At 36.0% G+C, this 26716-nt stretch overlaps 1 protein-coding gene across 1 annotated transcript in view; it reads left to right on the forward strand.

Moving 5' to 3' along the window:
• Window positions 1-484: 484 nt before the first annotated feature.
• LOC121422970 (transient receptor potential cation channel subfamily A member 1-like) overlaps window positions 485-26716 on the forward strand; it is a 30703-nt gene continuing 4471 nt past the window's right edge. The window contains exons 1-22 of the mRNA XM_041618220.1: window positions 485-1785; window positions 4663-4822; window positions 7763-7944; window positions 9111-9218; window positions 10299-10407; window positions 12088-12185; window positions 12739-12911; window positions 13530-13578; window positions 13990-14104; window positions 14865-15028; window positions 15659-15741; window positions 16379-16540; window positions 18319-18430; window positions 18877-19046; window positions 19497-19641; window positions 20117-20200; window positions 21588-21658; window positions 22353-22533; window positions 23578-23685; window positions 24399-24565; window positions 26047-26107; window positions 26536-26607. Of these exons, the coding sequence (XP_041474154.1) occupies window positions 1270-1785; window positions 4663-4822; window positions 7763-7944; window positions 9111-9218; window positions 10299-10407; window positions 12088-12185; window positions 12739-12911; window positions 13530-13578; window positions 13990-14104; window positions 14865-15028; window positions 15659-15741; window positions 16379-16540; window positions 18319-18430; window positions 18877-19046; window positions 19497-19641; window positions 20117-20200; window positions 21588-21658; window positions 22353-22533; window positions 23578-23685; window positions 24399-24565; window positions 26047-26107; window positions 26536-26607 (3090 nt within the window). The 5' untranslated portion in view covers window positions 485-1269. The remainder of the gene's footprint in view (window positions 1786-4662; window positions 4823-7762; window positions 7945-9110; window positions 9219-10298; window positions 10408-12087; window positions 12186-12738; window positions 12912-13529; window positions 13579-13989; window positions 14105-14864; window positions 15029-15658; window positions 15742-16378; window positions 16541-18318; window positions 18431-18876; window positions 19047-19496; window positions 19642-20116; window positions 20201-21587; window positions 21659-22352; window positions 22534-23577; window positions 23686-24398; window positions 24566-26046; window positions 26108-26535; window positions 26608-26716) is intronic.

Consider the following 26716-nt stretch of genomic DNA (forward strand, 5'->3'; position numbering starts at 1 on the left):
AAATTGGATTTCCTACCGAAATATATACCCCTTTTTCATTATGTTAGTGTTTTTGACACCTTTATAACGTTACGTACGTATCGTTCCCTATCTTGAAAGTATCCACTCGTCAATGGAAGCCCCCCCCCCCCCCGGAATTGAAGGGATCCTGAAATTTCAAATCTACCAGTATTCGATGCAACTTCAATGTTCCTCATCTTCAGATTGTCTTAACAAAAAATATAGTATAATAATTCTCACTTTCTGGTATGTATTGAAAAATTTCAACAATTCCATTTACCAAATTTATATCCCCGAGTCCCTCACTCCATTCCTCCCCACTCCCCGTTTTTGATGTCCAAATACTAGAAGGATCACGTAATTGCTGTTGTCAAGGTACACCGGCAGGTAAACCTCTCCAAGTTCCCACAATGCAAAAGCCTACAATACTTACGTAATCAAGTTTGAGCGAGAGCTCCATGATTTTTTAAGCTATTGTCTGAGATTGGTAGCAGTGTCCTTCGGTCCACCCGCCTGGGGTGGATCGATAAATTCTGTAAGTCAAAAAATTAAGCGGCTTCGGGAAAACATTTAAACCCATGTTTCAACAAGAAGGCGTCACACCTCTCAAAAGAGTGGTCTTTGTCGCGTGGACAATAAAAATCTATCATCGATTCCTAGTCGATTGCTGAGATAGATTGGAAGGCACCAACTGCGTGGAATCGATAAAAAGCATCTATTAGCTGCCATCGGCAATACTTTCATCATATGCAATATTGTTTTGCTTTATAGATGAAGCAGACAAGTTTACGCTGCCCGAAGTTGATAATTGGGAATTCGATATAATATAACAAATATAGTCAATATCTTCGTCATGTTCGTTTGTTGTCAATTCTAAAATATTGAAGGATCGGGAGATTGCGGGGTCTTTTTCTAATGAGGAGCATTATTTGTAGAAAGATGAGAAGATAAGCGTTCAGTGTAGCTTTCTTGAGGACCATTCTAATTGAATCAAGAGAATGTAGGAAGAGTGATTTTCATTTGCCTGTTTCTAGCCGTGAAATAAACTTTTGACATGCCTACAGCCTCTTAAAAACTAAGAGGTCTACATCGTGGAATCAAGTGCCATTCCAACCTATGATATTTCTAGTTCTTAGATAACAGGCGTCAGTGAAATAAAATATCTGTACTATCATCAATGTTTTCTTGAATCGGTGATTTTGATAAAGTTGTAGAATGGCAAGACAGAACTGGGCCGGAAACATTTGAATTTGGACCAAGGCTTCTGAAATGGCTTCTCCGGACAACATTCTCAATGACATTGACTTAACCAGTAGGTATTCGGATATCCTGGCTTCACCCAAAGGCAAGCTGAGCACCATCACGACAGTCAACTGCGAAGTTAGGAAGGGTGAATCGAATGAGGCATCGACGTCGTCTATGGGGGACGATGGAGATGATATTGGCTATCGCGACCTGCTCGATTTGGTAGACACCGAGAATGCCTTGCCTCGATCGAAGGCAGCACCTCAACCAAGCCGGTGGGGCAAGATCGCGGGCAACGGCAAGGGTAGCAAGGCAAAGGCGATGTTCAAGGCGGCTGCATTGGTATCTGGCGTCACGGCTGAGCGTCGTTTTCGTAAAGCTAACAAGCCTTCGCGCTCGAAGAGAAATCAAGTCGGCAGCGAAACGTCCCTCCATTACGACTGTGAAGAAATGAAGGAGACCTTAAAACCAAAGGAAGATCATCTGTTAGCTGTTAACAAGAGCTATATGAGACTTGGTTCAGTCATGAAACTTTCAGAGGTAAATATTGGAGTAGGAAAAAATACATATTAACTTAGAGAGTATACTGTTCTTTCATTAATGTGCACATAAAAGAATGGGACACTTCCATTTTTTTAACAAATATGTACTTAAAATGTGAATGTGTTTTCATGTTGATTAGATTCTAACGACTCCTCTTTTGCTGATGTGTATACATACTGAGCGGGAATAACTGACTGGATCCGATGTGTGGGATAATACTGATAATAAAGAGCGTAGATACCTCATTCATTTATTCGCCGTATGTCTTGAGCGTCCTATAAATAACACTATTCTTATTATTTAACCTTTTTATGGTTGGGAGAAATCGACAATTTCTTAGGGACAGTCATAAAAAAAATCTTCACAACCTAATGAACGTGATTTTTGTCAAGAAATATTTAACAAGCAAAAAAAAGTTTACAAACCTAAATGAAGGCGAAACCTTCGGTCAAACCCTTTCCAAAAGGAGTTTATGTGTTCATCATTTAATAAACGATGTCTGATCTCTTTTTTTGTGGGGGGTGCTTCAGCATCGCTTTCTAAGGCTTTGCACTACTACTATTACTAATAAAACTACTACTACTACTACTACTACTTCTTCTTCTACTACTAATACTACTACTACTACTACTACTACTAATACTACTACTACTACTATTGCTACTGCTACTACTACTACTTCTACTTCTACTACTACTACTACTACTACTACTACTACTACTACTACTACTACTACTACTACTACTACTACTACTACTACTACTACTATTACTACTACTACTGCTGCTACTACTACTACTACTACTTCCACTACTACTACTACTACTATTACTATTATTATTTTTAGTGCTTCTTCTCAGGAATTGTGCCACAAGAGGAGGGCACACCGCCCCAGTTAATTTTGCAAGAAGTAAAAAAGGGAAAAGAGAGAAAAATAAAGAAAGAAGGGAACAAAACAGAATAAAGAATGGAGGATGACTATGATGACAATGATAAGGATGGTGAGGATGACGGTAGTGGTGGTGGTGATAATTATGAGGGTGAGGATAAGGATGATGACGATGGTGACGATATTATTACCAGCCATTTTGAAGTCCATCAATATTCTACTCTTGTTGTCGTTATTATTTATAAGAATATCATCAATCGCCCAAATGATGCTTTTTTTTCAAATAATATTTTGTTAAAGTCAATTTAAGAATCTCCAGATGGAAGTTGGTAAAATAATGAACCAACTGCATAATCATCATCATTACCATCATCATTATCATCATCATCACCATCTTCATCCTAAGAAGAGTTCTTCGTTTTGGATGTAATTCCATCACAACCCCTGGATGCTTTAAACGTTGTATAACCCAAGTGCAAGTTTCATAAGACTGATCCAACAGGTCAAGTAAAGTTTAATGCTCATCTATATTAGTTTTGCTTCTAATTGTCATCATAACACTCGTTAATAGATCTTTATTTTAGCTGTGTAAATAGAACAAAACCATTAGCGAACTTGTTCTTCAACCAAAAATATAAATGAATGTCTGCTCCGTTCACTTACGATCTAATTGAATACCTGGTAATAACGACAGACTTGGTCCTTTCTCATGATTGGGAAGTGTAATTAGTGATCTCAGCCTTAATCAAAATGCATTGTCTCGTATTTGTGTAGCTGTATTTTCTCGCTTTTAATTGAGTGACTTTGCAAATTATTTCGGGAGTGGAAAGCTGAAGTATTGCAAAATTTGCTTGCACAAGAAGTTATTAAAAGTTGTAATTACGTGGTTACGAGCAACTCATTAAAACTCATTGTGCAAGTAATTCAATGTTGAACAAAAAATACGTAAGCTGGATTTTCACGCTCTCGAGTGACTTTGCAAATTATTTCGCGAGTGGAAAGATGAAGTATTGCCAAATTTGCTTGCACAAGAACTTATTAAAAAGTTGTAATTACGTGGTTACGAGCAACTCTTTAAAACTCATTGTGCAAGTAATTCAATGTTGAATAAGAAATACGTCAGAACTGCCCTTTTGAAATTTGAATTATGAATTTACGTAAGACTCTGAGTGTTAACACAAACATGCAGCAAATTAACTTTTGTTTTTTTCAACTCGCAAACAAAATTATAAGAATTACGAAATGAGTATATACAGTAAAAAAATGTTAATGAAAAATTATATATCTCAAGTTGTACATTTTCATGGGTTTTTCTTTTGACCGCAACTTACGATAACTATCACAGTGGATCAGGGGTGGTCTATTTTAAGAAGGAAAATAAAATACTGATTTTTTTGTGATGTTGGGACGTCGATAGAGTATATCACAGATCACGGGTTCATGACCTACTGGTCCTCCACACTCATGGACATATTAAATCTTTGAGTGAGGACCCATCCCAGCCATGGCGTATTTTCCTTCAGCAAGAAACTGATCCACAATGTGCTGCACTCAACCCAGGTGAGGTAAATGGGTACCGGTAGGAAGTAATTCATTAAAATGCTGTGTGCGCTATGAACGCCTAGCTTAGCCGGGTAATATAGGAACGCCTTGAGCACCTAACAAGGTGGATATGTGCGCAATATAAATACCCTATATTATTATTATTATAACTGATAACTATATGACATCAGTATCAATATCAGACATTGGTAGTTTGGTACCAAAACATTGTCATCGGTCAGAGTCTGGGAGGGGGGTCGAAGCTTTGTTAACACTCAATATCCCCCTCCCAACGTTTTATTGTAAGGCTGTTCCGGCCCCACCGATATAGCAAACCAAGAATCAGCATGCCTCTGATCCGACAGAGTTCACCTTATTAAATGACATAAAATTGCAGGGTTTTTTTTTATTGTTAAACAATATATGTTTGTACTTCCTCCTAGGCTGTTCGTCGTGGAAACGTCGAAGAAGTTAAGGAGAGGTTGGCATGCACCAAGGATGCCCTTCTCAACAAGCATGATAGGAATGGACTGACACCTTTGCATCACGCATCGGCTTCTAATCAAATTGCTGTGATGAAACGATTGATTGAACAGAAAGCAGGTAATTAAGAATGCCATCATTGCTCTGCCAACCAAAAGAAACCGAATGCCAATGTTGCCGCTTGCATTGCATATACGATATCTACCGGGTGACAGGCTCCTCACAAATATACATGTTTTCCCAAATTCAACTTGGACGATTGGGCTCGGACGCGGCTAATTTAATCTAATGGTCAGTGATTCTGGCGTTGTTCGTCCGTGGTTGATAATATGGTGTTTTCACTCCACGATGTACGGGGGAATTCAAGAACATAGAAAATGTATTGTCGAATGCCCTTCATGACAAGGAACAATAAAGAAGCCTTTGTCGAAAATTGGTGAAATTTTAAAACACGGCTTTATCATGGACTCCGTACAAACGACACATTTGCCATTTGTCGTCAGCTCCGAAACTCCTGTCCCAGTTCACCCATTATCGACAAAGACCTCCAAGCACTTCTTTGTCATTTTACAAACATTTTCAATACATTTACTGTATTCTTGAATCCACCGTACGTCGCAGAGCGAAAAAAATCCCTGACGATGTTAACAAAACAATGAGAAGCAGAGGAAGTTAGCTACCTGAGCAAGGATCGGTTATTAGATTTTTTCTACTCGATGTAGAGGTCATTTTGACCCCGCCGTCAAAACGGGTCTCTCTAAATACCAATTGACTCAAGAATAAAGAAGTAATAAAAAACCTGAATGAACGGAAAGGGTCTAATGTCAATTACGCGGTCAGAATGATGAGTGTGACAATACAAAATAGGACTTGGGCACCGTCTTACAAATAGTTGCTATTCATCTGACCAACCACAACTATATGGAAAGCCAGCAACGCCAACATCTTAAATTCATTTTTTTTTTTCAAAATACTTTCTAGATATGGTGTTTATTCATACATTCATTGCTTTTTGAAAAGTTAGTGTGCTTCTCTTTCTTTACAAAGGACATTGTCAAATGTCCTGTTGAAAAAAAACGTGACACTTATGGATTTCCAAACATTTGAGGTTGATCAGGTCAATCATAATTCTTCGTAAGACGGGGCCCTGATAATGAATGTGAGAATTTGAACTGATTCGATCTTGATCAGTATCTTTTTACTTATTTAGTTCTAATTAAGCTGTTTGATGTGATGGGGTCCATGCAGGCAGGTGGAGAGATGTTGGAAAGGCGTTTTCTTATACTCATTAAATTACAGTTCATTAGCGCGATGCATGCCTCATGATACTCGTCAACATCTTTGAAATTTCCTCGTTGCCAGTGCAACTCTGGCGATCTGTATCTTGATAGGCACGCCCATAGCTACAATTGCCTGAGCTGTATCAGAATAGAGTACCTTAATTATTGATAAGCATAATCTGAATATAGTCAACGTAAACTGGTTACTCTATGAATTGATATCATGCCGATTTTGTCAGAAGCTTGTCAGAGATATTAATGACTGTACTCAGATTGGATTCTAGATAGGCCCAATGTTAGTTTATTCATCCACAGTGGGTTGAGGAAATTGGTCATGTATTAATTATCGGTAAAATAATTTCTTCAGATATTTGTCAAACTAGCTCCTTAATTCTATGACACGACATTTGTTCCTGCGATTTGCTCCAGTCATAAATTCCCAGAGGGCATAGAGTTAGAGTTGGGATTTAGTAGAATTTTAGGTTTTGAATAGTGTAAAGATAGTGATATAAAGCCAGTTCGTAGTTCCACACTGCGCATGATCAGAGGAAGGTCATTTTGACATGATGGTTTAAAATTTAATGATATAAGCACCAAATTCGATATCTTGATTTTCATATATTTCATTTGAATTGTGTTTTTCATTCACATCCACAAAACACAATGCGTCCACGAATGACTGGTATATTTCACAGTTTGCCAAGTACATTGTACAACATCCTCTAATATGCATTCAAAGTAGAAATGCAACAAATACCTTCATAGAGTGTTCATTAATGTGCTATTCTAGTCACCTGGTCTATTCAATCTCTTCATCCTGCTATGTAAGGCAAGCTTACGTAATATCTTGCTTTGAAATCTACCTATCTTAATGAGAGAAATGAAAGGTCATTTGACCAAAATTGTCCATGGAGTAACTACGAACTGGTCTATTAGTTTTGAAGGTAAAGTTTTATTTTGGGCTTAGCGTGCAGATTTTCTATCGGAGCAATTGTCGCCGGAGCAAATGTCGCGAAACTCTCCTCCATTCCAAGTTGATCTAAGCTCATCTACTATTCTATTCGAGTTTCTAGTACATTCTTCTTCCCCGCATGGGAACATAGTCACGAGGCATTTCTTTCACGTGTTTGTAATTATTGATCTGCAATACTTTCAGTCCAGTTTGCAAATATTTTATTTTTAGCTACGTCTGACAAGCCTCTGGCAAGTTTTGGGGTTTGATAAGAACAAACTTCGTTTTGCAAGTGTGCATAAAAAATAACTATGTTAGTAAATTATTCTTCTGAAAAAGCTTTGCATAATCAACAGTACCATTCTTATCTCCATTAGTACCGATTAGTCATTTATTAACCATCGGAAAATAATTTCTTCAGATGTTTGTTTCAACATTCGTAACATTCTTTATTCCTTCTGAAAACACGACTTCACAAAAACAAAATCATGGTAACTTTACATATAGTATTATGAACGGAATATTAATAATGTTTCACATAATACTGAAAACTTGCATCAGTTAGGGGTGATGAATTAAATAATTTTGAAGCTTCAACCAACCTTAATGATTATTCGGGGCGAGCTTTCGTTCAATCCTGTGGACATTCTCAAACCAATTGATCAGTCACAAAGACCACCACAGGCAACAAACTGTGTAACTGATCAATTTGGCTTGAGAAAGTCCACATGAGTGGACGAAAGCTTGCCACAAATCACTTAGGTTAATTGGTTGAAGCTTAAAAATCATTAAATGTTTCACATATTTCATAATGTTCTTTACTCTTAGAAATTAACATCAAAACAACCGACGGGTACTCGTCAACGCCCCTTCACCTGGCTTCCAAGAGGGACAGTGTTGAAGCGGTCAAACTCCTCTGTGTCCATCATGCCGACATCGATGCCCGTCAAACCAACGGTCGAACACCCCTGCATGTCGCCGCACGATACGGGTCCAAAGAGATGGTTGAGGTCGGTAAAATTAGCAAGTTAAAATATTCTTTTAAAGAAAACTAACCATGTCGAAAGTCTTATCTAAGCCGGTCAAAGCCATGTAAAGCAGAACAATATTATTATGGTTTTAACTCTTCAAAGAGGAGAGTTAATTACAGATCCATCCTGCTCATAAAAGGGAATATAATAATGAAGGATTATCTGTTTTTCTTTAGAAGATATTTTAACATTCGGTAGTTATTAACAGAAAGATTGATTTCATACTTTAAATCTTGCCAGAATGACTGCAGTGTTGGTTTGATATTTTTGTATCTAACTACAGTACTTTGATATTCCATGTACATGTACTTCGTCCAGTGAAAAGTCTGGCCATCCTTTCACTTTGAAAAATAAATTTATAACACTTCAACTCCAAGTCCCCAGGAAAGAATATGATAAGTGATGCATATATATCAATAACAAATCAATGCGTTAACTGAAGCCAATCATGCAAAAAGCAATTTACTTAAGTTATCGGGAATGATGAATATGATATATCAATATCAAATCAATGCATAAACTGAAGACAATCATGCAAAAAGCAATTTACTTAAGTGATCGGAAATATACATTTCAGTTTGATGCTTTCATGCCCATTTCTTTCATTTTCTCAAGTCATTATCGAAACACCGGGCAAAAAAGGGTCGATGTTCAATCTGTCCCTTGCTGTAATAAAATTGGAAACATTAGACCATTAACAAAATATCCTTCAAAGTTAGAGACAAAATGATTTATTTTTAAATGAAAATAATTGTACACACTCCGTTACAAGTGTATACTCTACTCACACAGTGAATTCTGCGAAATTGATATGCATCGAATCTTCTGTTTTCTTATATCTTCCTCAAAGCAAATACACTTCAAATATGAATTGATAAATGAAATTTTACAAGTAAATTTCCGTCGGATTGGTCATATATTTGTCTTCAACCATACAAACATGATATTTCATTTCAATCTTTTTAATGCAATGCTTTTAAAAGACTAACGTCGATACTGTCGACTCTATTTGTAAGCTTTGTTCACTATGGAAATAGGTAAATATACCACACTATCGATATCATATGATTAAGGTAAATAAGGAGCATGGTGTAATCCAAAATCGTATAAATGATCGATCGGCATATTTGTTTTTATCAAATCAGGTTATTATTGATTTTGGAAAGAGTGACGTCAATTCCCACGACGACGACTTCGTAACGCCTCTTCACATTGCAGCTATAAAGCGAGACTCAAACCTGTGTCTGGCATTGGTTAGTATTTGATGTACCTCATTGAGGGTGAACTCTACACTAATGATATAATGATGCAAATTGTTAATAAATGGTAATATCACCGGGAAATTCGTTGATGTGCCTATTGAGCGAATATCATTGGATGGTATGACGTGTCTCACTGGGCGGCGAAAGCCTGCGAACGCAGTGTATTTTAGATTTCGCCATGCAGGGTTCATGAAAAGGGTGCAAAAGGTTCTTAAAAGTTTGTAAACATCTCACAAAGCGGCAAAGGCTTGCTGAGGTGGAGAATTTTAAATTTCATCGGGGTTCGTAAAAGGATGCAAGAAAGTTCGTAAGGAGTTTTCATTTTTGCAAACTGCTTTCCTTGTCGCAAAGAAATTTTGAATATTTACAAAATTTCTTTGCGAATCTACTTTTTTTCCACAACGGTTGTAGGCCTTTGCAGACGGCTGTGAGACGGTTTCAATGAAGTTCTTTTTGAATCGCCAATTAAAAATGAACTACCAAAATGATTCATGGCTCATGTATAAGATATACCCACTAATTAAAGATTTGCGTCAAACGTTTGCAAACATATTTTCTCGTTTTAAGACAGTTCGCAAATAAATTATGATATAGCAAACAATGTATGTCAGAGTTTGCAACAGTCGTCAGACTCAAGTTAGCACATGCAAAATTATCAACGCTCGTAAAAATTCCCCGTTCATTGAGATACTCTTATTACGAATGTTCGTTTCCATTATCAAAATCTATTTTCGAACTGCTTCAAATGGGGAAAATGTTCGCAAACAACAAACATTTTTTAATCCGTGGATCGTTTTTATACAGAAGACATTATAGGGGAATACAATCCAAGAAGAAACTTTACGATATTACCGGGGAGCCAGAATTTATCACTTAAAATATGAAATACTTTAATTGGGTATCGAATCCATCATAATCAATGAACTTATGACCGACTTTAATTACGGATAAATCTTAACTTTAATTCTATCTCTGTTTACTTTGTCAGCAAAGTGGATTGCAAGTGCGCAGTGGTTGCCATGTGCAGAGATTTTTCTTCAAATAATATATCTAATTAATTTCTTCTTGCAGATAAATCGTGGAGCTCTGTTACAGGCAAAGGACAAGCATTCGGCCACGCCCTTAATGGGTGCTGCATCGGTAGGCAATGCAGATACAGCTAGAACCCTTATTGAAATGGGTATGTAGTCATTGTAGCAAGTGATATCGATCTATTCTTTCCTCCAGCCCTTCCTTCCCCGTTTTACTTTATCTTGCTGATACTTCCTTTCTTCACTATTTGAAAGTCATGAAGGTGGTCGCTCCTGTCCCCAGTAGTACCACGCGTGCAGGACTCGGAGCATAAACTCGCAAATGACAGCAATTTCGTCATTAGCGGTACCTACAATATTGTAACCTAGATTTGATTGGCTACATAGGCGGCGGAAGCGGGGGGGACGTGTCCCCCTAACTTTGAGGAGGGGGGGACGGCCCCCCCCCCCTAAATTTGTTGTTGATGACTTTTTTTTTTTTTTTTTGCTTGTCAATTTATTTTCGTACGTCCCCCCTAAAATTTTTGGGAACCTTTTTTTTTTTTTTGCTTGTCAAAATTTTTTTGGTTGTCCCCTCCTAAAATTTTTGGCTTCCGCCGCCAATGATTGGCTATCACGCAGTGTTATCATTGTGGTTATCACGTGAGTTACCATTGGCGAAAGGGTTACCATCTATTTCAGGCAAATGACATATCGTGCATATAGCTATTCATCATATCTTTATCGTCTTGGTGGTAAGAACACACAGTCGACTGATTATCCCGAAAGCAGCAAGTGCAATCTTGCCGAAACTTTCAGTCTTCTCTATCTAAAGGCCACCGCACACCTTACGACTGTTCGCGATCCGATTTTGGAACAAATCGCATTTTGCTCATTTATTGAAAATGTGAATAGAACATATCATTTTATTTGAGGTTATAATTAATTGAAAGAATACTGATATAACCTTTTTGAAAGATTGCAACCACTTATTTTGGAGTAAAGGCAGAATTAGTTTCGAATAGTAGGCAATCGTACGACTGCTATGACGTCATTAAGACTACATATGAAATTTGCTTTTATTCTAAGAAGGATGATAGCATAGTCACAGATTTTAAAATAGGTATTCATAAGATGATTTCGAGCATTACGCAGTAAGATATTCCAAGTTTCAATATTAGCATCAAATTCTACTACGTATATTCCAAAATTGAGTCGCAGACCAATCGTAAGGTGTGCAGTCGCCTTTAGTGTATTTTTGTACAAAATATATTTCTTTATAGAAATTTCATTAAAGAGCTTTCAATCCGGTTAAATGTATAAACGAGTTTCGGCTTCCTTCAAAAATAATAATTAACAGTCCTATAAACTCAGGACTGCCGCAAATGATATTTGTAAAATATCGAAGAATGATTATCTTATCCTCCGTGGAAGTATATATACCCCCCATATTAATAACATTTTTGTAATATTGCACAAAATTGCAGCATGTTTAAGCAAGGCTATGTTAACATCACCGTGATTCATATTGTTAATTATTTCACTGTATATAGTTCATTTTTCGTTGGATCAATGGCTCAATCATTAGATTACCTAAGGGGGGCAGACTGCCCCCCCTGACGAGTCACAACACACACAAGGAACGTATCCCTGCCCCCCCCCCCTTGACGAGTCAAAATTGATCCCTAACGAGCCACAAGTGTGCCCCTCCTTTGAACTTGAAGACTTTTTTTTTGCTTGTCGAATTTTTTGGCGGGCGAATTTGCCCCCCCCCCCCTCCCTTTGGAAAATCCTAGGTACGCCACTGGGCTGAATATTTAAATGCAATTATATATTTCTTTTCGTTCTAGCTTCAAAATGTGGAATCAAGGTTGTCGATTATCTAAGGGACCATGACAACGAGGAAAACTCGGTTCTTCATATAGCCGTCAGAAGCAGAAATCTTGAGGTACGACCTTTTATCGACATCTTACAAGTTTGTTTGTTTGTTTGGTTTTTTTTTTTGCTTGGTCAAAGAAATTAATACGTTTGTGAATGTTTGTCTGACCGATGAAAATGGTAAAGTCAACCCACTTCATGGTAGATTTAAAAAAAGGAAAAAAAAAATCATTTTGACCATGTTTGTCAGTCGGACGAATACTAACCAACACGTTGGTTAATTTTGACGAATCCTTTTCACAGAGTACACATTATAACCCGGCCCTCGTAGTTTAAAATTTGCACATGATTAATACATACGTTTGAAAATGTTCGAAATGTTATCATTGCGATGTGAATTCAAATCAGGGAATGGGTTGTCATGTATCAAAAAGGTGCATATTGAGTATTAGAAATACATTCTTGTTGCATTGAGATAGAACTCAGTGGTTCAGAGCTAAAAAGTCTATATTCACTATAGACTGCAGCACCTGACCACCACTATAGGGTCAGCGAAGATATCATCTATATCACTATTTAATAAAGTCGTTTTCACCTGAAAATGTGTATTTATTTTTTAACAGTTGGTTGAAATTCTCCTGCAAAATGGCGCCAATGTAAACGATCAGAAATCAAACGGAGCATGCCCTCTCCACGAGGCAGCGGTTACAGGGGCTGATGATATTGCGCGTGCGCTCTTGCGATATGGAGCGTCTATCATGATGGAAGATGACGAAGGAATGACGTCACTGCACAGGTGAGAGTAATTATTATGTTTATATCAGATATCATTGTCGATCATCTCTGATTCGGATTCTATTTTGGCCCAGACTAATCAAATTATTGACAAAGGAAACACTTTACATATCATCGTGCACGTCGATTTAAATTTGAATAGTTAATTGAATATTTAAATAGTTTATTGAATATTAAAATATTTTATTGAGTAGTTAAATAGCGTATTGAATAGTTTATTGAATATTTAAATAGTTTACTGAGTAGTTAAATAGTTTATTGAATAAGACTAAACCCATGGAAGATATATAGTTATTAGATTGAATAAGAATGAAAATCATTAATGTGGTATGATTGAAACTAAGAATGAAAATTAATTCATTCAAAAATATTACAAGAAAATAAGGAATGGTCAAGACTGATTATATACTGTAAAAAATATATCTGATTTTTGGGGGTGGGGATTATGTGTGACTTTTTATTTTAGAAATTCGAAAATCTCTTTACATCTCATGAATAGCGTTCAACATTTACCAAGACCACTATTGACGCATCTTTTGTTTTCAAACTTGAAAAAAAATAATGTAAGTCGTTATTTCACTCAAACAGCTTGCATTTTTCTTATTATTTATTCCAACAGGGCTGCTATGCATGATCGATGTGGAATGATCAGCCTACTCATCAAAGAGGTACAAAAAAGAGGATTTCCCTTTTTTCTTTAAATTTTAAAAACATAAACCACATGGTACAATGCACAGAGAGATATATGTATGTTTAAACCTATACTCATAATTATCATCTAGCACTTGAAATCAAGAAGGTGAGTCCATTTAACACAAAACGACAATATTTTGGGTAGAAATCATCCGTGGATTAAAGCATCAAGTCATTTCAATGTATAATTTAAACAAGTGAAATCTTTATATTGTATTTACGATTCTTGATTGTTCTACTACTCGTATTTAATCTAAAATATCGAAATAAATTAATTGATATGTAGTTAAGAAGTTCAATAAATTGTCACCATTATCCTTAGTTAATTCAATCATATAGGTCTCATTTTCGCTGTAAACATACATTCAGAACTTGTTTTTATATAGGGTGCAGAAATCGAACATCGCGATGACTATGGATTCACACCCCTGATCTGCGCCGCCTGGAAAGGGCACAAGGGAGCCGCTGCAAAACTCTTTTCATATGGAGCCAACATTGAAGGTATTAAGTCTCAATCAGTTGCAATAGAATAATGAAATGATAATAATCATACTAATAATTATCAATATTTTTATAGCAATAATCACAAAAATTCCGCTAAGCGCTTAAGACAAATACTAAAACAGAGGGTAGACAGTGGAGGGGCTGCGTGTAAAGCTAACTGGTTATCTAACGAAAGAGTGTGAACATGGATTTTAAATAATGTTGAATCTGCTTGTTTTATACATTGAGATATATTGTTCCAGAGTAGAGGAGATGCTAAATAAAAATCGGGAATAAAAAGATCGGAAACCATACGCATGATGAGACTGGCTATGGGTGGCAGGGACTATTAAGAGTGATTTGTTCGGAGGAATTGTAATTCAAAGCAATTAACGTAATTGGCCAATACTTCCCCGTCGACAAGCTCTCTTCATGAAATTAGGCTCAATCCATTCGCATCATCAAGCTCACAGAAGATAATCATCGACACAAATTTTTCCTCGCTTCCTGTGTTGCCAACGTTAAAGCACTAAGCTCTATTTTATGAAAAAAAAAGAATAAAAAAAAGAAACTTACGTTCATATTCAAAATCGCTGTATTATTTGCAATTAAATCATTGATTCGAACAACGCGAATTTGAGATGATTACTTAAAGGTTAGCTGCTGAATTGATGACGTGATAAAGGATTAATTTTTGAGTTGGAGGAATGTTTTTACCCTTAACGAAAAAGACACGATTAAAAACACAGGTTCATTATTCAAATATCCCGTTTGTTAGCGATGGACGAGAAAATGAGGACGTGTCTGCACTGGGCAGCAGAGAATGACAGACCTGACATCATTGAACTCCTAATGGATCACGGAGGAGAGCAGATCGTCAACCATCTCGATAAGAACGATCACACAGCTTTGTACTACGCAGCCGAAGTCGGTGACCTAGAGGTATGTTTTTAGAGAAAACATTTCAGTAATCAGGGTAAAGCCATTGCATAATTTCTTTGAACAATGAATGCTGGAATGTTATGACTTTACAAACGGAATACTGTATGGCTGTATAAACATTTATATCATTATGAGTATGTATTGAAGAGTATATCAACATTGTTAAACAGGGGGCCCGTTTGATGAAGATTTTGTTGTAAGTACAAATCCACAATTTCTCTAACAAGTTAATTATCAGCCAGTCACTTTGGATGATTTCAGTAGCTTTAAACTGTATCCAACAATTACCTTCTCACCCGGTCGAAATCAAGAAAAGTTGTAACGTTTTACAATCTGTAACGCCGTAAGCACCACAAACTTGGTAAATGCCGGGGGTAAATGCTGATGTAAAGCTCCCGAGGACCTAATTTAACACACTGAAATGTGTTGTAGCAAAATTCACAAGCCACGCAATGTCACCCACGGCTTAAAGACGTAATTTGATTTGGAAATCATCGCCATTCTCCTAAAAAACGGCGCCAGTTATGTAAACCAATATTTCCCACAGTTTGAATTCTATTTCAAGTTTTAGAAAGGGTTATTTATCTACTTGCTTATTACTTATTACTTTTCCAACCCATTTACATTTAGATTCTTAAACTATTGGTCAAATATGGCGCCAAACTTGATGTCCGTGACGCGACAGGCAAGACGGCACTTCACGTAGCTGCCAAGTAAGTCTATGTTGATTTCGATTTGTTTGAGAAATATTTTATAATCAAAAGTATTTAAGCATTATCGTGGGCTGTAAAAGGTTAACATCATGACTTTGCAAGAAACTAACTTTGCTTCTCAATAGCTTGATTTCTAAGAAATAAAATATATTCTATATTTCATTGGAAATGATGAGATGTCAGATACAAAAATATCTAAAACCATATTCCAAATTTTAATTCCCAGAGGAGAACAAACAACGGACAATAAATTGGTGAAGGTGATGGCGAGGATAATGATGGTGATGGAGAAGGTGGTGATAGTGACGACGATGATGATGATGATGGTGGTGGTGATGATGATGATGATGATGGTGGTGATGGTCATGATGATGGTGGTGGTGATGACTGTGGTGAAGATGATGATGATGATGGTGATGATGATGATAATGATGATGATGATAATGGTGGTGATGATGGTGATGATGATGGTGATAAAAATGACGATGATGACTATAACGGTGATGACGGTGACTTTGGTTACATAATGACGATGATGTCGGTGGACGTGGCAGCGACATTTATAATTGTAATTAAGATGGTGCAGAGGACGACCTCGTTAATGATAAATCTTGTATTAAAATCACAAATTTTACAGAATGGGACGGCAGTCGTTTTCAGAAGAGCTACTTCGGTTGTGTCCTCGGCTGCTGACTGAAGAAGACCTTCAAAGCCAAACACCACTTCATTTAGCTAGTAGCAACAGACATCATTACCTCGTTCAATGCCTTCTACGAGCTGGTGCAGATGTATCCAATAGGTAAATAATCAATGGTTTCAGTCGTTGTTATTTGATATGACTCGTATTTCATAATGTAAATACCCCGAGCATCTTGTGTTCATAAGCGGGAGATTCATCAGTTTTTGTCAATAGTATATGAATACAGGGTACAAACAGCATTCATATCATTGACCATGTCGGATAAATTTATAATTAAACAGCATACGCATTTGCCTGATAAATCGATCGTCACACACAATCGTACACGCATGACTTCACACCCTTGCATTCTTAAAAACGAAACAAGTTTGCAATAAAATACACTTTGAGTATAATGTTATCGTATGTAAGAAAATAATTGAGTGAAAATGTCAACTTTACCCATCCATCTATTACGTCTACACGTCGACATATTAAGATAATAAACGTTCAAACCACATCATTTGGCAGTGTTGACGCTATTTTGATTTTGCTCATAATCCCTGGCTATGTGGACGGAACACGTAAGCGTTGAATTAACAAACCTTGCTTTCTATCTGTATAGCCAATTGTTGCACATCTCAGTAGGCTACTAAATGTGAGATTACATCCCCGCTTTTGGTATACAGACTGTAAGATTTCTTTCAGGAATTTAATAAGGATTTGGTATTCCTCCTCCTCATAGATCGGATGCAATTGGTTCCGTTGCATCAAATTTCTATCATCCAGCGATATATCCCATTGAATTAATGTCATTAATTAACTGTTAAGCATTTTACCATGGTAACGGGACTCAGTAAATAAGAAAACACTTGTAACGACGCTTAGTATAGAATGTAACAAACATAGGGGAAGGCGGGGTAAGTTGAGCATAGGGGCAAGTTGAGCCACCAGCCCCAGGCCAATAATGAATGAGTCAGACATTGTGGTGGTGTCATGTATTGATGACCCATAGCATAACCCCTAACCCCACCACATTGTTTTCAACTTTGAAACAAAAAGTAGTTTTTTAGAGGGAAAAATATGAATTTCAGCCAAAAAAGTAAAAAAGAGTGTGAAATAGATAAGTGCATTATAAACACACACGTCTTTAAATATAATAAAGACATGATAACAACATTATTAGTCCAGGTATGGATCTTCATTCTTGTCATAGTCTTTTATATAATGGATGCATAATAAATGTGTGGATACAAAATTATCGCACTAAGTTCGGACTGGGGTTAGTTGAGCCAAACAGCATGGGGCAAGTTGAGCCATGGTAATTCCTATGGTAATGTATCTTAAAAAACAAACAAACCATAAAAATCGATTGAAATGCTGGCTGAAAGGAGCAAATTTACATGACTGCTCTTTTCCTTTTAAAGGATGTTAGTATTTATAGAGAATTAGCAAGTGAAAAGACTTTAAACAAAAAATTGACATGCTGGTTCTCCCCTCATACATTTTGTACATAGTTTTTGTGGCTCAACTTACCCCAGAAGGTGGCTCAAACTTACCCCATACATGGGGCAAGTTGAGCCATTTGACATCGTTTTTTTCAAAGGTCACGATGACTTTCAGTGTGGGGATAGAAAGTTATATGTAGGTGGAAAATATTTCAGAAGAATTAAATTTCAAGGCAAGGTACTTATTTCGACAAGATTATTAATCATATCAATTCTAACATGCAAAAAGCAAAAACTGTCACAACTTACCCCGCCTTCCCCTATTCATGATATTTGACTTTCCATATTTTAATTTCTAAAAAGTAAGACCATGCTTACCTGTAAAATAGAGCATCTTAAGAAAGACAGGACAGTTATGCAAACATTACTCAATTTTTAAAATAAAACCAGAGACGGGGATTACAAGACGTCCCTGATGTTGGCAGCTTCGAACAATGATGTCGAGACGATGGTCGTCCTCATCGAGAACCATGCTGACGTCAATGCTGTCGACAGTGATAAGGTAGGTTCAAGTAAAAAAAAAAATGAAAGGAAATTTTATGTTGTCAGTGTGTATAAGGCTGAAATATTTATTTTTGATTGAGGTTTTTTTTATTTGTGGTATTTTTTTGGACAAAAGAGATATGTAGAAAGGGTATTTGTTCACCCCGTTACATAATTTAATCATCAAATATATCGCAATCTTCTTTCTTTAATATGCAAATTAGATCGTTCAAATTTAATCAACGTGTTATCAAAGAGTACTAAAACGATATTACACATTTTAAGGGGAAATATCCAAAGTACACATTCCTCTCTATTTTACAATCAGGAAATGTAATGTTAGCACACTGTAGCCTATTGTGCACATGAACATGTCGAAGAATGGTGACCGATGATAATGACAATAATAATTTTAAAAAATTCCACAAATTGTAACATGAAAGTCATTTTATATCTCTTATAAAGAACACCGCGCTTCACATGTGTTGCCTTAGCAACGCGACCGATGCTGCTAAGTTGTTACTTGAGAACGATGCCGACCTCACTCTCTTCAACGATGATGCTTTCACCCCTCTACAACTAGCTATTGAAATGGAGGCGAAAGAGATAGCAACAGCCATCATTCGAAGTGACAAGTAAGTCGGTCTTGAGAACATTAATTGCAACATCTTAAAGACCAAATGATTTTCGATTCATTTGCACAATGTGTTTTCGGTGGACTCCTCTGTTGGTTTTGGATGTAATGTTGTACTTTTGTGTCTCGGCATTCTCCGAAATGCACTAACAGAAAACGTGAGATGTACATACACATGAACATAATAGAGCATAAATACAAGAAAACGCATGAAATAGAGTTAAAATAAAAGAAGATCAAAATACATGAACTCCCAGCTCAGCCATGCCCAAGGAAACATGTTGAAATCGGGGCACTTCCAATTCTCTGATTAAACCATGGTTAAATGTCTTGTCACCCCATCTTTGCAGCCCTATATTAGCATAGTTCGACGTTAAAACAATAATCATTCGCTCCATAGAGACCGTTCAAAGTAATTTAAGGATTTATGTTATTTTTTGTTCATATTTAGATGGGACTTGGCCATGTCAGCCCGTAACCAGGAGAAGTTGTCACCCATGAAGGCTCTCATTGAGAATCTTCCAGATGTTGCCATGTTAGTCTTAGACAAATGCATCCAGAAATCAGATTATCCACCAAACGATCCACGCTATACGGTATGAAGTAACTTTCTTTGAATGATACATTTAACCGGCCCCATCGTCATCCCACAGTCTCTGTTTCGGGAAATTAGCACAATTTCGCTGTTCTATTTTATATTACGTTGTATTAAAATGTTTATCACTGGACATTGTTGTATATCCACAATTATCACTTAGCTCATATTGTTTTTCACGATAGTATTAACTATTATTCGGTATGATTGATGCTTTGTGGCGAATAGAGTTGGCAAAGAGATGCAAGACTGATAAATCTAAAGTTCCAAATTACCCAGCTCAAAAATCCATACTAAAGGTACACCTGATCATTAATGTTCAATTTTGAAAGAGAAAAAAACGCCATCTGAACAAGCTAGGATAAAATAATGATCTGGAAATAAAATGATTCGCCAGACGCTCCTGAAAGCGTTTGCAAGTGTGAATAGACTCGAATCAAAATTCCATGCAGTATATTATTGTTGTTTTTCTTCAGATATCCTACAACTTCAAGTACATTGATCCCGGCATAACCGATGAATCTTTCAGACATAATGGGGAAAGATACGCTGCTCTGGAGGTATAGTATGCCGATACCCATAGAAATACCAGTACGAAATTACGCATATATATATATCATTATTGATATCATAATATCTATTAGTACTGCGGTTTAAACTATATATTATGATAATAATGATATGATTAGAAGAATGAAGCAACTCCTAAACTCTGATCGAATAGGTTTTAAAACTCACAATGTATGTTATACCTGAAGGGAAACCCATGCTCAGTCGTCCTTGATCATCCCACTGCTGCCAACAATAATGTAACACTGTTGAAATTCATGATGTAGAGAAATCCATTCTTAATAATGGTCTTGTATTTTTCTAAATCTCCAAAACCTCCCTGTCTCTTGAATATAAGTCTTATCTCCGTGAAAAAAAAATTAATGAAAATAGTACAGCAATATAATAATGTTTCTATTGGCGTTATATTTTTCTTTATATGGATGGTCCAGGTTAGAGATGTTTTCATTTCAATTAATAGAGTAAAATTCACAAAGCAAAATGCTAAAAATTTGATCAAAATCGGATAAAAAATAACAAAGTTATTGAAGTTTAAAGATTGTATTATTCCGGTGAAACGGTTCTAGGCATGTCTTTATGAATATTCATTAGGTGGGTTGATGATGTCATATCCCCACCTGTTCTTTTGTATTTCATTTTATACCAAGAACTAAACAATTGGATTGACAACTGATTAAGTGCATTAGTTATTTATTGCCGCAACTTATTTCATCAAAATGGAGACACATCATTTATACATGTATAAAAAAAATGAATCAATTATATATGATTTCATGTATTAACATAAGAAAAAGGAAAGTGGGGGAAAAATGATGTGCTAATTTGCTTGTATAGTGACTGCACTTCGAGTGCTGATTTTCTAGTTTAAATTTGAAGTAGAAAATCAGCACTCGTAGTGCAGTTACTATACAAGCACTGTAAGTGCTAAATTAGCACTTCATTTTTTACAGTGACATCATCAGCCCACCTTATGAAAATTCATGATGATATGCACATAACTGTTTTCACAATATATTGATAAACTTTAAAATTCAATAACTTCGTTATTTGTTGTCCGATTTCATGAAATTTTCAGCACTTTGCTCAGTGAATGTTACTCTATTTATTTAATTGTAAATGTTTTCAGCCCGGACAATCCCTCTAATGGGAACGCCCTTAAAAACATCTGATAACATCAACAATATTACATATATCTGTATCAGTATACATGTACATAACAAAGTGCTTCGTAGTGGGCTTGGTTACTCCCCTATCTCGACAGACACATCATACATTAAATTTTAAACAAATATAGTCCGAATCTTTTATGTTCTTAATGTGGTCCTATATACTCGTTTGACTTTTAATTCCAAATGAAATAATTTATTTTTGTTACAGACAATGTCAAGGTATGCTCGGCAGGAGCTCTTAGCTCATGAACTATCTAAAGGTCTTGTCGAACGAAAATGGTAGGTATAGCATGAAATTAATTTACAATAAAGTTTATTATGAGGTAAAAGATGCAATATTGAACCATTGAGCTCATTACAACACGGTGAATGTGAAATCGTTAGTAACGTAAAAAAAATTGAGAAATCTACATAAAATAAAAAAAAACATTTGAAGTTCGTTTTTCGTCTTGCCTATTTAACAAGTTTTGAGATGAAAAAAAAATCATCGTAACGTACGAATTTTGCTTCAATGTGATGCCATTTACGAGGTGAAAGCTGGGGGGAAAAAAAAAGGTGAATACTTTTTACCAAATGCGGAGTCGAGACGCGGAAGCCACTTGACATGCATAATTTTAGGGTAATTTTTTGGCGGGAAAAATATATTTTGAAGTATTTCATTTCAATAACTGTTACTTAAACTATGAAACATGTTAAATGTTGTATTGAACAGAAATCGTGTTATCATCGCTTTTAGAAAAGGGGAAAAACGCCAATTCTAGAATCCATCCTAAAAATACTGCAACACAAATTCTTTTTCATTTCATGCACTGATGAATAAAGAAAGCAGAAGTTCCATTTTGTCTATAAAAAATCTCTTTATCAATCTTTATCAATATTTGAACAGACGTATATCGCAATTTCCATCATGTTGTTCTTTTACCAGTCTTCAATCCCGCCTAAGTTCTAAATCCACCTTGATGCATCTTTGCAGGAATATTTGCTCCAGATATGTCTTCTACACCTACTTCTTCTTATACTTCTTATTCGCGGCTGCTATGGTTTTCTTGAGCGCCGTTGCTGGAAGGGAGCTGAGGTATACAATGGATGGTATGTGTGCTCAGATTAATCTGACAAGCAGCGCTTACCTAGCATCCATCATCTATCGAAACCCGGTAATTCTTCTTGAATATATTATCCTTTCTGATGTATGGAAAATAGAAAAAGGCATATTCAGTACCTCTATAAAGATGGTTTAAGACTGCTAGGATTACAACAGATCTACAGGATTATGCAAAGAAATATTGAAGTCATAAGAGAATATGATTATTAAAGTACATACAGGTACCATGATGAAAAGAATATTTCCGTAGAAATATCAGTGATAGGCCTTTCTCACAAAAGTCCAACAAGAAAATGATTTCTTGAAAAACACAACAGAAGGAACATAAATCATGTAATGTAGATAGGACAATGGATAAACATCGTTATGCAAATCCGTTCTCTCAAAAGCTCAACGAACAATGGATTCCTTGACATTGTACAAAAATATAATGCAGTAATAGAAAGCTTTGTATTATAAATTTGTGTCGTTTATTATATGAAATTAGCTCGAATCACGAGAATCAACAAACAAGCAGGAAAGATCACAGGTTGCAGATGAAACTCGAAACATAAGTTAGAATTAAAACGAATAATGAAAAACGAAAATTCACTTTTTTCCCGAGAGATGTTTTTATGCTTTCAGGTAAACACTTATATATTTGGTCAATGAACTGTCGCTTTTGGGGTCTTCTATATTACTTTGTTCCCCTTCTTTTCGACTTTTACCTGAAATTTGAAGAAAAAAAAATCTCTCATTTTATTTCCGGCCAATTATCATCATAGAGAATCTGGGTTTTTTTTGCTATGTTAACAATATTCTGGACATTTTGTCATTATTTATGATACAATATTGTGTAAAGATTATCTCACTATAATATTTGTGATTGCACACGATGAGCAAAAATAATGTTCGTGTTGACAATAAAATAACATTAAATTGAATAAAATTTAACAAAAACAATAAATGATTTCTGTTTGTCATAGGAATGCTATTCGTTGTGTCTAGAATCGGTTAGGTAGAGGAATAATTCAAGAAAGCACTGTATATAGTTATGTTATGTTCAGCAAATTTCTTTGGCTGATTCTTAATCACTGATTTCCTTTAATCAATATAGGAAGGAATGTATACATATTCGGCATTTGCTATCACAATCGTTCGGATCTACATCTTCGCGTTCTCGGTGATGTCCCTTGTAATGGAGCTCCCTGAGTTTATGCTGAAAGTGAGTACTTGTATTATTTTACAAGTGATGATATTACACAGTGTTCTTTTCATATTTCAAATGTTAGCTGGCATTATGGAGGCAATAACATTAGGATATGAATTCATTTTGGATAGTAATACATAAGTTCATTTTGATTTGTGAATCAAAATAATTTGGTCGAGATAAATAATGGAGGAAGAAAATCGCATGTAACAATTTTGGTTACTACTGGTCCTAAATTTCACAAAATCAATTTGTCAATTCTATATAATAGGAATCATGTACCAAAAGAGGTATATATTCGCGTTCTCGTTCCTTTCATCGTCCATCCAAAACATAATAGTCATAGTTTTATCTTTATGGTAACTCCCGTCTGAACTCGGCAGAATATCATTTTGCTAGTAAACGCCAAGCTGGTATATAACCAATTACCGAGGAAACATTTCACGTCTAGGTTAATCAGTCATATTGGCTGACATTGGAGACGACAGATATCACTCTCGGGCCTTTTTTCATCAAAGTGGAGACAATGGCAGAGTTTGGATTCGAACTCACAACCTTGCCATTATGAGTCCAACGCTCTAACCACTGGACCACACGACCTAAGCACAACCGTGCGATATAGAACCCATGGATCCTGCAGATAAAACCCGTCTTGCCAATTTTATCAGTTTATGTTCATCAATGTACTGATATGAGACCGTATTTTTTTTCTCGTTTGCCCGTTTCAGCGTTTTCATTTTTTCTTGGAGCCTGGGAAGTACCTGAATGTGATCCTGTATGCTACTGCTATCATGTACACCTACCCACCTGATCGAGTACCTTGTATTCCAGAGTTCATGTTTGGCGTGATGGCAACCTTCTTGAGCTGGGTCAAACTATTCCTCAATCTTAATATGTGAGATTATTCAATATTATGCAAACTGTATACGTTGAAAATAAGATGATTTTGAGCTACTCAATGCCTGTTATATAAGCGTTAACAAAAACAGCGAAACCTTATACTGCATGAGCATGCCCATGACGGTACTAGCATGGCATTTGTTAATGATCTATTTTCTTCATTTTTTTTATTTTTACAAAGATGTGTTTCTATCATATTTTCGTCGCAAATAGGTTTGAATTTCCATAGATCAGAAGTATCTACTTTTACTTTTCAGATACTTGGCAGTGGCCGCGGAACCGGGGGAGGGGGCTAAGGGGTTGTCAACCCCTCCCACAGTAATTAACGTGTGCAAAAACATAAAAATAAATACCATCTGATTATGTTTTCTTGCATGATCAGCCCCTCCCCCTCACTTTCAAAACCGTTCCGTGGCCCCTGTTAGCACCGCCTGAAGATTCAAAAGGGGGTGGTTTACATCAGCATATTTGTCCGAAATGGTGCAAAATGATTACACAATAAAGCAGTTTTTTAATTTAAATCAATTCAACAACGAGTCTTTTGATATCAAGATACATCACATTTACTTATGGAAAAAGTTATACGATAATGTTTGCGGAAATTCAAACTCTATGTATGGATTTTTTTTCAGGACCTTGATGTAAAACAGTGTTTTTATAGTGATCTTGTGTTTTTCCTGAATAAATATATTTCAATAAAAAAATTAAAATTTCACGATATATTTTTCCTCAATACTTGACAGTTTTTACTTGTGTCATGCCAATAACTGCATGTTTTGTATCTCGGCCTGATATCGCGAGTACAGGATGAATAATTCTGCTCAAGATCAGGATTAAATCACTTGTCTATTTAATGGATCCAAAAGAGTCAAAATCTCGCGTTATGCCTTTACCATTCATTACTTTTCACCCTATTAAGTTGATTGGCAGCGAACTCGTGAACCATCATCTATATTGCATAAAACCGCCATTTCAACTATTCAAAAGGTAGTAGCCGCCTTTATGTGATAATCTTTGATATATTTTTAGAGAAAGTGGTCACATGCCATTGCTGTTTTTTTTTTTCACGGCAAGTATAAACATGCACTATGAGCTTCGAGATTGAATCAAGACATAGACAAAAATTAAATCAATATTTAGGCAAGGAATGAATTCTTTCATGAAGGATTTGGGTCTCAACTAAAATGGGCCTATGCCATATACATCTTTGATATAAGGTTGTTGTACAATGAGTGGCATCTTCATCGATTAATTATATTCATCTTTAGTGCGCAATGGCAAATCCAAAAAATTAAATGGGGTTTATTTCTTTCTGCTCTTCTAAATTCAACATGACGGAGCATTTGTTTGTTCCAATCTCAACTAGTTACGCTTTTTATAAGTCTGCAATATCTAAGAAAATCGAAGTATATGGAAATAAAGCATACTATCTGTACTTCAAAGTTTATCCTTTCCCCCTATTCATTTACTTCGCAGTTTCGAAACACTGGGTATTTACGTGCTGATGTTCTTTCAAACTTTAGTGACACTCGTAAAGGTAGGTCTGTCTTTTTTTCTACATTTTTTGCAGTCATACTTTATATCATGACATTGAGATAATCGAAATGTCATGGGTAGCAGATTTATGAATATACCTTGAATTTTATGAACGTAGAGGTCGATGAATTATGGTTGTATGTGTTCACAATCTTCCTCTCTCCTTTTTTTGTTGCATTCTTTTACTGCCTCCCCCCCCCCCCATTCCACCCCGCTCCGTTTCTCCTGTTTTGATACTTCCCTGATGGCGAATATTGTTTTCTTCTATAAGAATTTCTATGATTGATAATCAGTATCTGCACTCCACTCATTCATTAAAAAAAAAAAACAAATTGGACGTTGTCGGTTTTACTAACTTTGATCTTAATGAAACTTGTAAAACTAAACGGGCAGCTGATATATTCCAATTTCCTTTCACGATTATGACAGGCCATGGCAGTATACCTGGGATTGATCATGGCATTCGCCGTATCGTTTACTATGTGCCTTCAAGGAAAAGTGGTAAGTTTCCAAATGTATTGATTGCAAGATTGCAATTCGTCTTGATAATGAAGTTTAGATAATACTAGTTGGTCCATATATGTTTAATATTATATGTGACAAAAGGTTT

Source organism: Lytechinus variegatus, chromosome 10, assembly GCF_018143015.1.
Source record: "Lytechinus variegatus isolate NC3 chromosome 10, Lvar_3.0, whole genome shotgun sequence".
NCBI lineage: Eukaryota > Metazoa > Echinodermata > Echinoidea > Temnopleuroida > Toxopneustidae > Lytechinus > Lytechinus variegatus.